General features: G+C 36.8%; 1 protein-coding gene across 1 annotated transcript; it reads right to left on the bottom strand.

The window, feature by feature from the left end:
* Positions 1-12,611: 12,611 nt before the first annotated feature.
* LOC306760275 (GTPase IMAP family member 4-like) lies at positions 12,612-16,441 on the bottom strand (the record flags this gene model as incomplete). The annotated part of the gene is made up of 4 exons (XM_079246075.1): positions 12,612-13,879; positions 14,045-14,149; positions 15,207-15,248; positions 16,420-16,441. 4 exons carry the CDS (start codon positions 16,439-16,441, stop codon positions 13,107-13,109), a joined length of 942 nt encoding a protein of 313 aa, XP_079102201.1. The 3' UTR covers positions 12,612-13,106.
* Between the last annotated feature and the right edge of the window lie 1,306 nt (positions 16,442-17,747).

The following is a 17,747-nucleotide window of genomic DNA, read 5'->3' as shown; positions in this document are numbered from 1 at the left end:
AAACCACTGTCCTGATGCTTTACGGTACTTAGAATCCACCACGTAGCAAGAAGAGCAGCAGAGAGAAGAGAAAAACTGTAACATTCAGGCGTCGCATTCAGATCCTGTTTACCTGCTGTAGACAGTTGTCCTGTTGCTTCTTCTTTTAGTTTAATAAAAAGTAAAATTTTAAGAAAAAAGTGAACATTTAATTCACAAATTGAAGCTTTCAAAGTCTGAAAATCTTTTTGTCGATATCTTAAAAATTAAGACTTTCACGACATTTTATCAGGATTTAAGCCCAATAGAAAACCATAATACACAATGATAACACCCAGTAATACTACACAATAAACATTACCTTCAGTAAGTTGAAGAAATTGCTTCATATATTTTAATAATAACAACAAAATATAATAACACAAGAGACACAGTGAAGTTTAGTGTTTGTTCAAACAGCTGTCTATTACACACTGAATTTGCTCTCCACTCGTTTTTGGATGCAGTTTGACACTTGATGACTCTGTACATGATTTAAACCATTTTGAGATTTCCAGCTCATCAAATTAAAATATATTTTTGATTGAGGAACAAAGAGTTTGTTAGTTCTGTATATAGATTTTTTAGTTCATCTTATTACTTTTTTTTTCGAAGAAAGACCAAATTTATTGCTCTCTTAAACGCTTATATGAAAAGTTTTTAGTATCTCTAAAATACTATTTTTTGTCTTTCAAACTGTTTTGATAGTTTCATTGATGCACATAAAGAAAATTGAGGAGAAACAAAGGTGTTTTCTGCTCAGATTTCTGGTTGTAGTGACTTTGGAAAGCATAAAAGAGGCTGAGGTGCTCCTTTCCTTTCTCTAAAGAGTTAATAAATCTGCTGAGAAGTCAACGTGTACAACATACCTCAGCTTAATCCAAAACAAAAGACATAAATCACATTGTTTATTTATTTTTTTTGTCTTGTTTTTTTTTTTTTTTTAATGATTAAGATCAATTTCAGATATCAGGAAAACAAGGAAGGACCTACCAGTGAAGCCAAAACTGAAAATCTTTCTGCAGTAGAAGTTTTGAGGCAACATGGTCACAACTGGCTTGAATCCTAAAAGCATCTGGACTGCTGGAAAAATGTAACCCTCCTAAAACCCCAGACCCTGATGAAACAACGTTTAGATACAAGAAATGGAAGTTTTTCCCATGATTGTGCCCCCAGCCTGGTCCCCCACTCTAATGTCGGTGATCAACAGAAAATACAGTGACTCATTCACCACACACAGTGTTCACCAACAGCTTGTCCTCAAAATCTACCGTCTTCAGTGTTTCCCTGCTGCAACACACCTGATATAAAGCAATGGCTCTTTAGCAGGCTGTCACAGAACCGGAACCTTTTCATTTGAGTTTGGTTGTTCCAGGAAAACACTGAAACCTGCAGGATAGGAGATCCTGAGGACCGGAGTTGATAACCACTGCGCTGGAGTGTGTGTAGGTAGACTAGTCATGTGATCTATACTCATGCATAAACACATGCTAAAGCAATCAATAAGCAGTCTAAAAATAATTCAGCATTTAATCCACCAAACATTTCTGGCGCCTACCATTTTATGCTCAAATTATTTATATATCAGTGTTAGGCGGCTTTACAATTTTTTAACAATCTATGCATGTATGTATGCATGCATGTATGTATGTATGTATGTATGTATGTATGTATGTATGTATGTATGTATGTATGTATGTATGTATGTATGTATGCATGTATGTATGTATGTATGTATGTATGCATGCATGCATGCATGCATGCATGCATGCATGCATGTATGTATGTATGTATGTATGTATGTATGCATGCATGCATGCATGTATGTATGTATGTATGTATGTATGCATGCATGTATGTATGTATGTATGTATGTATGTATGTATGCATGCATGTATGTATGCATGTATGTATGTATGCATGCATGTATGTATGCATGTATGTATGTATGTATGTATGTATGTATGTATGTATGTATGTATGTATGTATGTATGTATCAACTAAGTAGAAAGGCTCATCTATTTATCCACTGTCTATGTTTACTTGTTCAGCTGCAGCAGCTGTTAAAAAAAATCTCTCTTTGGTCATTTTTGTTGCATTAAATTATTATTTAGTCTGATAATAGTTTAACCAAATGAATCATAATTCTGGGAAAGTTTAAGGTTGAAGCCAAACCTTGTTTTAAATTTGATTTTGAAAATAATATATAATTATAAAGGCTATATATTGTCAGTAGAGTAACAAAATAATTAAAAAAATAATGTAATGTTTTAATTTGAAATAAATAAAATTACACCTAGGAGGATTTATTCAAATGTCTGTCATGGTTTCTACAAATTATTTTCAGAAATAAATCATAAGTGAGGTAAAGTTAAATAACCTTGTTACAATAATATAATATTTTGCAAACATCATTTTAATGTAAAATAAACAACAATACTCCTTAGATATCTTTTTGGATGAAAAACAAATGAATATCAACAAAATAGCAGTTGTTTAAAAATCAACTTTTATTTAATATCAGTCATTAAAATCACTTTTTATTCTTTTTTTCAGACATTGATGTAGATTTAACACCTATTCTGCAGATATATATAATTCTAATTCAGTTCAGATAACATCTCATCTGCTAATTACAGTTTTTCTTGATGATGCTATTTAGTGGAAAAGTTTACAATTTCTTTTTTGTTATTGTTAGAAATTAAAGCTGATTAGTCACAAGTTTTCCAATACATGCAATCAACACACACTTAGAGCCAAGCTGATGTTGAAGTGTGTAAAATGCCTCTTAAACTGTAAAGGTGTCTGCTAAAGGGCTATTGAGATGACTTTCTTATCACGCTGAATGTGGATGTGGGCCAGGAATGTGGGGATGTGAGGGGGGATTAGTTGGCAGGATATGGTTATTAAAACAGTCTTTGGGGCACAAAAACTTATGAACTAAGTACGTCTTTCCATTCAAGTGAAATGACAGGTGATACCACTTCACTGCATTTCCATGACAGAATTTCCCATAATTCATGTAGCTCTGGATCTCACAGGTGTTAAGGACGTAGTCCCACATGTGGAAGTCAGTAATCAAGCCAACAAAGGACTGATGTTGGTCAAAATTACCACCAAAACTATCCTGCTCCTGTAAAGATGAAAAAAAAAAAGTCATTTACAGAAAAAAAACTCATGAATCTGGTATTTTCTGGAATAATATGTGAACCTGGAACTGTACCTGACACAAGATGACTTTTGGGTAACTGATTTCCACCACAGGAGCATGTTTTCTTCCTGAAGAGCATCCATTTAACCATAGTTGCACAAATCCAGTTGAGGCACTCCATGTGACACAAAGTGATTGCCATTTGTTTCGTTCATAGTCAAACCCTTTGAAATCAATGGTGTGGCCATTGATTTCAATTTCAAATAATTTCTCGTTCTCATTCCAGCAAATAGTAAAAGCATCAGGTTGATGGGCTACACTAATGGAAAGAAAGCAGTGATATCTGCAGAGGTCAGACTTGAACCTAAAGGAATGGTCACAAAATAAACACAATTACTTTAAATGTACAGTGAAATCATCATGAAATTGTCATACAGTGCTTTCATAGTCATATACAGGTTGACATAACATGCATGATGTACTTGTAACACTACCTGATACAGATAGACAGTGCTTCGAAAGTATTTATGGATGTATCCACTTTCACATGATCCACGTCGGACGTTCTTGAACAGACAAGCATTTTATTGTCCAGATCTAAAATCAAAGGGAAAAATAACACAAAGCATGAAGGCTCAAAAGAAAAAGAAAGGAATTATTTGTGTTATTACTACATCAAAACTCAACTTGTTAAGAACAAAAATGGTTAATAACAAGTCAGCTTTTACAAAAAAAAATGTCACATTTATTTCATTTGTCTTCTTAGCCGATGTTTAACCAGGAAAGTCCCATTGAGATCACAGACCTCTTTTTTCACAAAAGTCCCATAGCGCAGAAAAGCTGCACCACAACCCACAAACAAGAGAAAAATATACGTGTCTTACTTTCTATACATGCAGCACATGCTGTTGCCATCAGCAGGAGAAGAAACCACACCATCTGAGCCAAAGTCCAACAAACACCTTACTATTTAGCACTTTCATTCTAACACATTACAAGTTTAGAATAAAATAAAGACGTAAAAGTAATTACCTTTGCAAATTCCTGGCAGGGAGAATCTCCAGCCGTCAGCAGGAGTCTGCAGAGAGAGAGATGCTGAGCGACGTCCAGGCGGTGATTTATAATCACATCCTTCTGCTCTCTTACGCTGTCAGAGAGTTTCTTATCACGTGCAGTCGCCTTTCCTCATGCATGTTGCGGCTAATGTGACACAAGTTTATCTCAGAGCAGCTGTGCAGACATCAGAGATTACAGAAAGACCCTGGTTAGGTCAGAGGAACATCAGGTACAATGTCAAACAAAGAAAAACATCTTTCCATAACGCGCCTTCCTGCTGATTCTTCTGATGTAATTATTGTTATTTCTATGCTATACAGTATATCACCCTATCATAGATGAGTAGAGCTCCTGCTGACGTGGATTTCACTTAAATAAATATGTAGAAAAAGAGTGTTTAGGGTTTGTTTTGTCGTGGAACAAAGAAAGTTTTAATAAAGCATGAGACCTTGAATCATAATAAGTAAATTACTAGAAGTCTGGGCCTTCTGAACTTTAACCTTGACTGTTATCGTGGCTGTCCGCCTCATGTCTCCTGATGCTTAACTCATCTCTTCTTGCTTCTCTGCTGCTGTCACAGGAAGCTTGGAGGTCAGATACCTTCAGTAATAACAATAATGCAGTTGACATTTTATGCACTTGGTAGATATGATAAAACTCCTTGCTGATTAGGACCTAATCAAACACGTCCAGTGACCCCCATGTAACATCTGACCCAGCAGCTCATTTCATATTATCCAAAACACATCATCATGGTATATGGAGCAGAAAGCCGCTGATCTTCTGTAAGACAGACCTGTCCAACAAAAAGCTAGTTAAAATCCTCTTCAGCCAATTCCACCCCCATCCCCAGCATAAGAACATTCATAAAGGCAATAAATTAAAATAGTGACTTTAATGAAACCAAACAATATCCTGAATTCTTTAAAGAAAATTTGTAAAATGTCCACATTTGTATATAAACATGCTGGGCAAGGCGAGGCACAATCATATTTTATGATCATACTTTATGCCTAAAGACAGCTAAACTCCCAAACTCTGACATATTTGCAATTTTAAAAACAATTTAAAAAATAAAATGTTGCTTCACAATCCATAAAACAATACAGATAAAATATATACTGGTGTTTTAAACTGATATTTGTGAGTGAAATCTATCTTCTAATTCAGTTTTAGCATCAGAAGTTTTTTTATGTGCTCCTCATACCCTGAGATATCCTCTCCTTGAGCAGCTCTTCAAATTGCAACAAGAGACGGGCATTGAGAATTCGCCTTGGCTAAAATGCTGTAGTGACGTATTCATGAAGCATACTTGTCCCTATCAAATAAACAGATAAATAAAATAATAAAAGCCCTCTGACAGCTCAAGCTTTGGCTGCTCATCTTGGTATTGGATTCTCTACTTTGCTGTGGAGATATTTGTCTCTTTTGTCCCTGAACCTTGATGAGGGGAAGTGTGAGAACATGTCTGCTGTTCAGGAAGTTACAGAAAAACTTTATTACCTGGTGGTCTGCTGGTGGACACATGACAGAGGGTGCACAGTGCAGGAGTCTAACATCACACTTATTGTTAATGTTGCTTAGATCTCCCCAAATTATTTTCTTTAAAGACCCCCTTAATGCAACTTTACCAAGAAGCCGTGCACACGGCATGCCTGACATAAATTATAATGCGATATTATCTGTGTGTGTGTGTGTGTGTGTGTGTGTGTGTGTCTGTGTGTTTCTGTGTGTCTGTATGCATGCAGGTCAAATTGACCTATAGATTATATGAGGGATGTCAACGTGTGGAACAGAGTAGTGTTTATGCTGAAGAACGATAATATGCTGAATCTATTCAATTGAAAGCAGGTCAGTTTGACCTAAATACCAATCAAAGCTTCAGACAACAGATATCTGATACTCATCTGTCCCTGATTTAGGAGTCAACCTTCATCTCTTTCATGGCAGGCTGTTTGAGGCTCATGACAACCCTTTAAGTTATATTATTATAACCTATTAGTTTATATAACTTGATTTATTCAATGTAAAGCTGTTCTTATGTTTACAATGGACAGCGGTTTGGCTCCATTCAGCTGCTCCACAATGCTTAGCAATGATGAAAACTGCCAGGAAAGATCTTATTTCTCCAGTTTCAGCTTCTTTTTATTAGCTTCCCGATGAAGCTTTCCAAAACCAAGCTCCACTGTATATCAAATATGTTTCCAACAGAGCACTTTTCTTTCGGGCTAACGACCTCCCTGTGGAGTCGCAGACTGAAAACACAAACAGGTGAGATATGATGCAGTGTGTGGGTGGTGGAACTGGGTGCTACTTCCTCATCAGCCTGGAAGATGTAGAGTCACATTGCACGTGTTACTGATCAGTTCTCATTGTTTGTCAGGTTCAGGTTTTTTGCGTGCCTGTCAACATGACCATTATTATTCTCCATGCACAGAAGATCAGAAGCAAGACGTGTCACATGCAGCATAAACATTAAAGCTGGCTTTTACGCTCCCCTTTCAGCCATTTCATGTCAAATACGTTCATACATTGAGCAGTTTCGGTACGACTCTTCAAATCTCTTTTGGATTGCCGTATCTCCCACAAATACTCATTCATTCTAACGTTTTGTTGTCCCTTCACTGTCCCCGTCTATGCTGCCCTTCATTTTTGTTCTGTAGTTATTCTCCTGCTAATTCTACCATTTCATCTGTTAATGCATGAATACAGAGTAACGTACTCATAGCATGATATCTGACATGGATCACTTGGGTCAGAGGTGTCCAGCTCCGGTCCTCTAGGGCCAGAATCCTGCAGGTTTTCCAGGTTTGGCTCTGAGTTTTGTTAATCCTTGCTCAGACACATCTGACTCAAACAATCAGTAGAAGAACTTAATCAGTCGTGCACATCTTTTGGCTTTTTGATCCGTTTAATGGGAGCATGTTGGAACAGGAATATATAGAAAACCTGCTGGACAGAATCCCTCAAGGACTGGAGTGTGACACCTGTGACTTAGTTGTTAAGACTGAGTCCAATTCCAGACCTGTATCAGATTAAAACCAGGTACAAAGGTGGCCTCAGGTGGGATTTTAATATATTGGATTCCATGAGACACTGCCTGTTCGCACTGCAATGACAAAAATCTCAAAGTGGTTTTCAAATCTTTTGAGCCACAATCCACAAGATACCATACGCCGGCGTTCTCGATGCCACCGCGATGGCTGGGTGATTCATTGTGTGACGTATTAGCTGGATCCTCCTGCAGTCATCATGCAAAAGTAGAGCAGGAAATGTCAGAATTTTCATAAATAAAGAAGAAAAAAAGGTTTTTGGTGGATTCAGTTAATCTGCATGCCTCAAAACAGTTTCCTTTGCAGAGATGATCCCAAATTCAGATTTTTAACAGCTCACTTTGTTGTTTAGGACTTAATGTGTTCACAGTTTTGGTGCTAATGTCACAGGTTTATCTATACATAAATGGTTTGATACTGTTAATTTAATATTGGCTATTTTGTTTTCCAAAAATCTGGCAACCCCCATAGGAGTCTTGACTCTAACCAGTAATCTAGTGCATGTCTTCCATGTGTGTTTGCTGCCAACAAAAATGTTTCTCAAAAAAGGCAAGTTTTGCTTGAAAAGCCCGAAATAACAAAACACTTCTGCAGTACATTTTATATTGTTTTAGTTGTTGTTGTTGTGCTGTTTGCGAGTAGAAAAAAATGCAAGATGATATGAAGACGTTATCGGCGTCTCATGGAGAAAAGTTATGGTGCCAGCTGACTCTGAGTTGTGCTGTCTGTGTAAAGCTCTTTTCATCCATGATGGAGTGGAATTCTGCACATCTGAAAAAGCATTTATTACATATGAAACTAATCAGCAGGAAGGCGCGTTATGGAAAGATGTTTTTCCTTGTTTGACATTGTACCTGATGTTCCTCTGACCTAACCAGGGTCTTTCTGTAATCTCTGATGTCTGCACAGCTGCTCTGAGATAAACTTGTGTCTCATTAGCAGCAACATGCATGAGGAAAGGCGACTGCAGGCGCCACACGTGATAAGAAACTCTCTGACAGCGTAAGAGAGCAGAAGGATGTGATTATAAATCACCGCCTGGACGTCGCTCAGCATCTCTCTCTCTGCAGACTCCTGCTGACGGCTGGAGATTCTCCGAGAGGAACACACGAAGGTAAGTATTTTATATGTCTTTATTTTCTCTCAATAAACTCAACTAGATTTACTGAATTGAAATGTATATGTACTGAATGTATAACATGTTTTATGTACTTTGGTTCAGATGGTGTGGTTTCTTCTCCTGCTGATGGTAACGGCATGTGATGCATCTGCTGATATATCTACAGACGGTAAGATGTTTTTGTTTAGTAAAAAAAATTAGGTTGGTGTTTTTGGAACAAGTATTTTACAATCAATATCATTTTAAAAAAAAAGAGCTAAGCTCTTATAAACTATTTTTATTCTTTAGTAAAACAAGTTTTCTTCGCCCAAAAGTATTCACTGAAGATGTGATTTAAAGAGAAAAGTTTTTTGTATTTTTTCTTTCTTCTTTCTATCTGTCATACTTTCTTTATGTGTGTGTGTATGTGTGTTTTTCTTTCAGATCTATCGGATGATTGTGTCATCTTTCCACGACAATCTGTAGAAGACTACATGAAGATCATCCCATGCATAGATACTTTCAGTGCAGTCACTGTTTGTCTCAGGTAGAACAAAACGCACATTATATCCGCCTGTAAATGACATTTACTTTATAATTTATCATGATCTTACAGGAAATGTAAAATAACTGTGGGGTTTTTTTTCTTTTTTTACAATTATTATTCCCACAGGTCAAAAACTGACCTCTGCAGAGATCACGCCCTTTTTTCCGGAGCTACATCCAGCCATGACAATGCTTTTCTCATATTTTGGGACCAAAGCGAGGAAGAATTAGAAGTTTATGTAAATGGTCGCAAGATTGAATTCAAAGGGCTGAAGTATAAGCTGAATAAGTGGCACTCCATTTGTGCCACATGGGACTCTGAAACTGGACTGGTGCAGGCGTGGCTTGATGGTCATTATACAGCTTTGAAGTTCGCCACTAAATCACACATATATCACCCGTGTGTCCTCTTAGGACAGGTACAGTTCTGGTTTTCAAATAATATTCTAAAAAACTTGCAGTTTCATAAAATTTGTTTATGTAAATATAAAGACTTGTGAGAATGATTTTCTTTATGCATCCTCTACAGGAACAGGATGTTATCGGGGGTGGTTTTGACCCTCATCAGTCCTTTATTGGTGAGATATGTGATGTACACATGTGGAACTACGTCCTCGATCCCTGTGAGATCCTGAAATACATGGATTATCAAAATTTCTGTCCCGGCAATGCAGTGAACTGGAGACACCTGAAGTACTACACCACCGCTAAAGCTGTGTTGGGTGATAAACAGATCTGTCTCCAAGACTACTACAATAAGCAGTCTCCGAGATTACCCAACAAGGATTACTATTCTTATGGCAATTATTATCGTTCCTACAGGAATAACTGTTATTATTATTACAAACATGCCAATTGTTTTACATCTGTTGCTTCACATGCCTGGTGAGCATTTTCCACACCTTGTAGACTTCCGCAACACCTTTAATATGTGTGTGTGTAGGATTGTTTGGAAAAGCTGCAACTAGTCACCTTGAATTTATAATGATTATAACAATGAGAAAGCAAATTGAAACGTTAGCACGAAGACACATCAACAAAAAAGTAAAACCTATGTAACTTATGGGGACATTGCAATACATGATATTACAATCTGATTAAATGATCATTAAAACATCGCCGGAGTGAGACTTGAATCTACGTCAGTGTGTGACAATGAAACTGCTTTTTACAGCTGATATCAAATAAATATAGATTTTTTTTCAACCATAACTTCATCTTTTGAATATCCATTAAATTTTTCTTCTTAAAGTGAGTCTGGTTTTAAAGTTTCGTTATTTCTCCTTTCATTCTTTCAGTTTCACATCAAAGATTCTGTTTTCATGTTGCGTTTAAACTCTGCTGCTTGAAACAAAAAACAAAAACAAGAAAGCTGCATTTTTTTCTTATATTTCACTTCTGCAGATATTTACAGTAATACTTTCATTTTAATCTTATTGGAGTTTTATTTTATTTTATTTCAATCTTAGTTAATTTTTTCCCTTTATTTTAATCTTAAAGATATTGTTTAAAAAAATATGTTATATGATAATATGTTATAATGATTATATAAATATTCTTTGAAAAATGTAGATGCATCATTTTCTTGTCCTGTTTATCGCTGATGAAAATTTGGTATTAATTTATAATTATTAATACAATGAATGTATATGTAATGATATTTTATATTTTAACTTTTTATTCTTCAGTGAATGGCAGCGTTAACCTAATCATTTATGAGGCTTAATACAGATTAAAATAATGGACTTTTCATTAAGATAGCATAATAATTGTTGTTAGAATAGAATAATATGAATTAAAATTGCATTAAACAATACAGAAAGATTGTATAGCCACGGTGATGCATCGCTACTGCCAAACCAATCAGGTGTTGACAAGACATAAACCAGTTCTTTTCATCCTGTCACATGTAAACAGTTTATATAGACAGACATATTTATTTATACATTTGAACATAAACGTAAGCAGGACAGTGGTTCTCTGGTTTTTATTTCTTTTATATTATCAATACCCCCAATACACATTTTAGTTTAGGTTCCATGTTTAGCACACCTTGATCAGGCCAGTAACATAACAGCATAATAAGCAATAAATAATGAAAACTACACGTTTTGTTTCAAAGAAGCACAAGTTTATTGTTAAGATGTTTACATTCAATGAAAATATGTTTAAAATAATTTGTGAAAATAAAAAATTCAACAATATTTCTTACATATATCATTAACTTACGGTATTTTATTTTATTCATTTATATATTTTGATTTATAATCTATTATATCTCTCAGCTGATTTTGAAATCTTATATTTTTAAACTTGATCAAATTTAAAATATTATTTTTATCTGATGTTCTTTTCTCTTCCTTTACCTTTTTAATAGTAAATGATGCTTCTTTTTTGTTTTAATGTCTCTGTAAAGCACTTTGAATAAACCTCAAGTTGAACAGTGCATCATAAATAAACTTGCCTTGCCTTATAATAAATTGTCAAATGTAGATTAATAATCAAAATTTATTGATGAAATTGTTCAATTCAAAATTTTGTATGTATTTTAATCACTTCATATCTATTAAATACATTAAATAGAAACTATGCAGAAATGTGTTGATTTTTTGCTACTAGCTTGTTTTCACTATTGACGCAGCTAAATTAATTATGGTGACGACTAACATGCAGATATTTGATAAGGTATCAAGTTTATTTTCTGTTTATTTCTTTTCCGTTAACCATTTTCCGCCAGACAGCTGTCGTGAGTAGCTTCCATAGGCGAGACAAGACAAGATGGGGATGAAACCAGATTGTCTTGGAATAAAGAACAGATCTTGGAATTGGAGGCCTTTGGTTGTGTTGAGAATCAAAGGTCACCAATGGTGGTCTGTTTGGGGTCAGGAGGACTCAGAGGCTGGATAGAAGAAAAGTCAGCTTTAAACAAAATGAGCAGACCAGATGGAATCGCAACAAATACAATGCTAAATTCCTTTGGGGTGACAAAAACTTTGTATCAAGTAAAAAATTCTCCGTAGCTGTAAAGAAAACCTTTATTATTTAATAGCTGATGAACTTCAGTATTACCGTAGCTAAACCATGTCTGAAATGATAAAGTCTTGTTTTTGTACAATATATTGGAGTTGTTCCAGATGTAACACTGGTTCCCATCATACCCGTCTGCGTTGCCAGCAGCCACGTCACTAACTTTGTGTCATGTGACATGTGTCATCTGACGTCCTAATAGTGTAAAAAGAAATGAAGAAAAAAAGAGCAGTCACAGCTTATCATTGCAGTTTATTTTATTAAGATCAACGTTTATTTTTAAGCATATAAGGGGTGTAATAAACACATGAGATACCCCAGCTTTAACTACTGAAAATCTTGTTCCATTGTTCCAATCTGCTTCTAGCTTTGATCAGTCTGATTTAAACTCGTTTCATCCATCAAATTGTTTTGTTTCCTGCATTTTCCTCTAAATCATTTTCAGTTTCTACAAATGACACAGTTACTCCACAAAGACCTTTTCCTTCACATTAGTTTTCTGGTCAGCTGTGATGCAGATGTCGCACATCTGCATCACAGCTGACCAGCAGCTCCATCACAGCTGACCAATGACGTTGGGATTGTAGGACGATGTGCAGGCTTGTGTGTACAGTGAGTAAAAACGGAAAGTCTCGTGTCCATAAGCAGATGTTATGATGGCGAGGTTTGACATGTTCTGAAACAGTCTGCAGGGGAGGATGGTGTAAAATCCTAAAATGTAATCCATAAAAAGTAGCCTGGCAGGTGTTGCTGGTTTATCTTGGTCAGACAGTTTGGTGTGGACAGCTACGGAAAAGGCATGATCTGTCGGTCTGTTTGGTCTACATACTAATGTGGATCCAGATTCGTAGGTAAAGCAGCCTGTAAATGTTGTAGTAAAAGGCTTATTACTGTATCTTCTAAATGAAACGCAGCACATGATCATTTCTTATTTCTTAACTTTTTATTCTTCAGTATTTGATTGTGTCAGTAATACAGGAATGTGTCCTGCTGTCTCTGTTTGATTGCATATAACTGAGGCTGTGTGTATTTGATCCTGCTGTACTGATGTTTCATGTTTCTGCCACAAAATGTCTTCAGATCCACTTTTCTGCTGAAAGACCAGAACTTCTGCTGAACACTGACATTTAATCAGACTTGTTTTCCTGCTGAACTTTATGAAGTCAGTTCCAGTTTAAGGGTCTCGTGGAACTTGACTATGTCATCCATGGAGTCAGTTTTTGTAGTCTGCTCCACAACCAGACGGACTCCACTCTCTAAAGCTTTATAGTAACGCTTTAATTCGTCCACCTCAGACTGCAGTCGTTTCTCCACCTGCTGTTTCTCCCGCTGAGCCTCCAGAAGTTTCTTCTCATACTTTGACTTAATGGTGTCGATTTCCTCCTCCAGCTTCTTTTGGTAAAACTCTCTAAGTTGGGACTCTCTCTTATCCAACATTTCCACCACCTGTAAGTAGGTATAGTTGGTATAACACTGTCCTTCATTGGCATGCACCATCTTCTCCACCTTTTCCAGCAGCTCCAGCACCTGACTGCGATTGTTGGTCTTGCTGATGTTCAGAAGATGGTATCGGTTTTCCACCTTCCTGAGGACCTCCTGCAGCTTTGGTCCAGGTTCCTGCAGCTGCATATTGATGTCTGCCTCATTTTGATTATCATGGGTGAAGATGATGATGGTGTACCTCCAGGCATCATCTCCAAAGATCTCCTCCACCTGCCTCACAGCATTTTGCTCCTCACTGGTGAATCGTCCCACCTTGATGACCAGTAAGATGGCATGGGGACCTGGGGCTGACATGTTGATACATACAGATATCTCCCTCTGTACATCATGCTTAGATAATGATGTGTCAAAGAAGCCGGGGGTGTCAACGATGGTCACTTCCCTGCCAAACACTGTTTCTTCCCGTTTACTGCAGTGTCTGGTGACTGTGGAGAGAACACACACTGTTCAGTGTGCAACACAGCTTCACAAGAAGCAGACATTTCTTCAGAAAACTGCATCACATCTATTTGGATCTGTTTCTCAGACAGATTCACATTTTAATGTCCAGCTGTTCGATAAATCTGAAAAATACCAGTTTCTGATGTTACCTGAACACTGACTGATGTCTGCAATGAAGGCATTTCTTCCCAGGATGGTGTTCCCACTGGAACTTTTCCCTGCTCCAGTCTTCCCAACAAGAACCAGCCTGAATTCTGACACATGAATAAAGGATGAAGAAGATTGAAAACTTTACTAAACACCTGCCATTTCTGCTAACTCTGCAGCTGTTGATATGAAGAGATCACAGAGAGATTCAGGACAACAAGGGGTACAGACATGAATGTGCTCTATGCTGCACATTCATAACAACTCCCAAAGTTTTCTTCTTGGTAGAAATTTATTTCCAGTATATCCCACTTGGAGTTTAGAGAAGTAGTTCAGTGATTTCCAACTTGTTCGTCTGCATATCACATAACAGGGATATGCAGGGACATATTCAAAACCTGCAGGACTGAAGACCTTAAATTACGTAGCACAAAACATTCATGTTGAATTGATGCAGTTTCCTGTTCTGCTTACGCTTTCAGCTGAGTGTGGGTAGAGAGGAGGAGCTCAATGTTTCCAGAAGCCTTTCATGAACAAGAAAACCAGCTGCAGCACAGTTTATGGCATCCTGCAGTTGTATCAAACCTGCTTATTGAAAAATGGCTTCTTCATCAAACTGCACACCATCAGCTGTTGTCCTTCCATTCTGTTCTACAGTCATGTGGCAGACCATTTTATCCAAAGTGATTTACATGGGATAAGTGATTAATTAACCATAGTAATGAACTTAACATGCATGTATTGCTGAGGAAGCCAGAGTACCCCCAGAGAAGCCACGAATCTGGCGAGAACATGCAAACTCCAATACGCCACCATGTTGCCCTTTCACTTCCTGATCATAAGTTTCTGAAAACGTCCAGCTTCTCCTTCTAGTATCCATGTTTAAGTCCATACAAGGGACCTCAAATTCTTCAGAGGTCTGCCATTCATCTGAGTCATGTGTGTTACAGCAGAGAACTTATAAAACTTTCAGGACACTGGCCCTCGAGGACATGGAGTGAGGTCAATATTGTTGGATCAGAACATGTAAAAAGTTCCTTAAATGATATTGTTCCAGCGCTATACAGTGGTGAGACATCTCATAAATTATTTCCCTGAAAATATTAAGTAACAGATGTGTTTGATCCAAAATCTTTTGGCTGATGATAATAAATAGTTTTGTACCTGGAGGTTGATGTATGCTTTGTCTTCGTTGACTCGGTGCTGCTGTTAACAGTAAAAACACAGATTACAAGATTTTTAGTTCATATTGAAGCATCAATGCCTAAACAAAAAGAAAACAAAACAATCTACATGTTGTGGTCTTATTCTATAAATGATCAAATGTTGATCTTGTAAGATACGTATTCTCTTCCACCATAAATGTTTTCAATACATGTTACTTTTATCATGAAGGAGAGTTGCAAAAAAAGATGAAGATTATGTTGATATAAATTACTTTAAATTGGACTTGGACTTCTCCGTATTAAAATAATTGTTTGACTGAAGTTAACATACTTGCATTACAGTTTGTTGTTGTATTCTAGTTATAAATTTATAAATTTGAACAGACACAAAGAACCATGGTTATTTTAAAGTGTGAGTTTGTAACGTTCTCAATATAAACTCTATAACGCCACTGACCATTACCAAACAAATGACTTATTAGTCTCTAAAAAAGAAAGTCTGACTGAAAGCCATCTCCAAATCAAGCCTCAATTTGTTCCACAAATGCAGCTCAGCCCTATTTAATCCAGACTGATTCCAGGCAGACTTACATACTCCAGATCAAAATGCTGCCAATAGATCTTTACAAAGAACTTCTCCAAAAACAGCCCAAAGGAAACCAGAACGATGTGGATTATGAATGTTAAGATTGTTGGAGGATGTAGTAACAAAAACGATCAAACCAGATGAGTATGATTGAGATGAAAAGGTGCGCATGCGTCAGTTCCGTGGGTTAACTTCACTGGAGAGGATTTATTTCACCGAATTGTTGTCAGGAGTACACGGCCCGTTGGGTTTTGACTGTTCGGACATTGATTTTTTGAGCCTTCCGAAAAGGCATGCCAGGAAGCACACAATGTTCATCTCAGTCATACTCATCTGCTTTAATCCTTTTTTGTTACTACATCATCCAACAATCTTAACTTAATTAATATGGAAAACCATTTCAGGCATCTATAACTGTGATCACAGCTATGCGTTTGTTTTTTCTTTCTTTTTTTTTTTTTAAACAAGAAACGGATCAGTGGCTGTTCTCGTCTTCAGTGTTGAACTGAAAGTGAAAGAATGAAGAAACAGAGGTTTGTGTAAAAAGATTAGAGAATTTAACAACACTAAACACAGAAACAAGAGAAATGATGCAGCTGTTTTTGCAGAAAAGCAAAACTCTTACCGCTTCCCTGGCTGTCTGCCATTATTCTCCCCTAACTTTTTTCACTTATGACAAGACAAGTTGGATTTAGTCATATCAGTCCACTTCCTGAATAGAAAATAAAACAAAAGATACCATAGAACAAATCCCACCTGGATTCCCAATGAATCCGTTCATCTTTAGCGGTTTGTGCAGGGCGGGCGATAAACGGACATGTATAAAAAAGCAAGCATAATATACTAAAGTATCACATCAGTTTATTTATTTACCCAAATGAACATAACAGGAACTTTGTGTTTTACGTTTTGTATGGAAATTCTGCCCTCCTGTCCTTCAGAGAAACACATTTCTGGCTGACTCTGGTTAAAATCAGGAATGTTTTTTATACGTTTCTTCTCCATAGAGAGTAAAGCCAGTGCATTCAGACAATCCTGATCCATTGTTTTCCTGAGGAAGGTCTGGATTCTCTTCAGTGTTGAGAAGCAACTCTCAGATTTAACTGTAGTCATCGGAGTTGTGATGATGATCTCCTACACTCTCTGAGGAGGTGTCTTGAAGATTGTTCCCTGGTCTAGAGCCACAGCACCAGTGCAACTCTTAAACTCATCATTGCTATAGATGAAGGCCAGTTCAGTTTTCAGCTTTTGTTCAGCTGGGTGTAAGCCTCCACCGTGGTGTTCAGTCGGCTTCAGGGAACTGGCTGCTGTCCTCCTGGAATCTGTCTGCCTGTAGAGGTGTAGCACAGAGAGGATGCTGAAGGAGAACCTGACTTTTGCTCAATTGATGGCATCACAAATCTAAAACATAAATGCAGCTATTTTAATCAATATGGAGATGGATACAAGTTTGCTTTACTATATATATTTATAATCTAATGTAAATCTAATATATGAAAACTGTGAAAAATTAGGTTATGAAAAACAGTTTTAAAAACAGCTTTTCCAAGCGCTAAGATGAAAATAATTTATCTCCTATCATTTTTCATCACTAATCAAATAATCAGATGAATCTAAAAGCAAGTTTTCTCCCTCATGCAAGAAAGTGTGGTTTCTTCAACCCCCAATTTTAAACAGAAGCCATTTGCAAATTGGTTTCTGATGACAGTGGGAGATTATGTTGGTAAAATGACCTCTCAAGGTGTTTACTATGTTTTCTAATGCAGGGGTTTGTCGAGCATACGGTGAGGAACCAAGTCAGATTTTCATTAAAACAACAAGAACAACTGTGGAGCTGGACGGTTAATCTGTTTTTCATCAGTTTTGTGCTCAGAATTTTTTGAGCAAGTCAAAAATGACAAATCCATATTCCATTACATGAGGGTCACCATTGGTGACTCATGAGGACGGGTT

The sequence above is a fragment of the Telmatherina bonti genome, assembly GCF_933228915.1.
Source record: "Telmatherina bonti genome assembly, chromosome: 9".
NCBI lineage: Eukaryota > Metazoa > Chordata > Actinopteri > Atheriniformes > Telmatherinidae > Telmatherina > Telmatherina bonti.
Note: the sequence above shows the minus strand (reverse complement) of the source record. Positions and strands in the feature narration are given on the sequence as shown.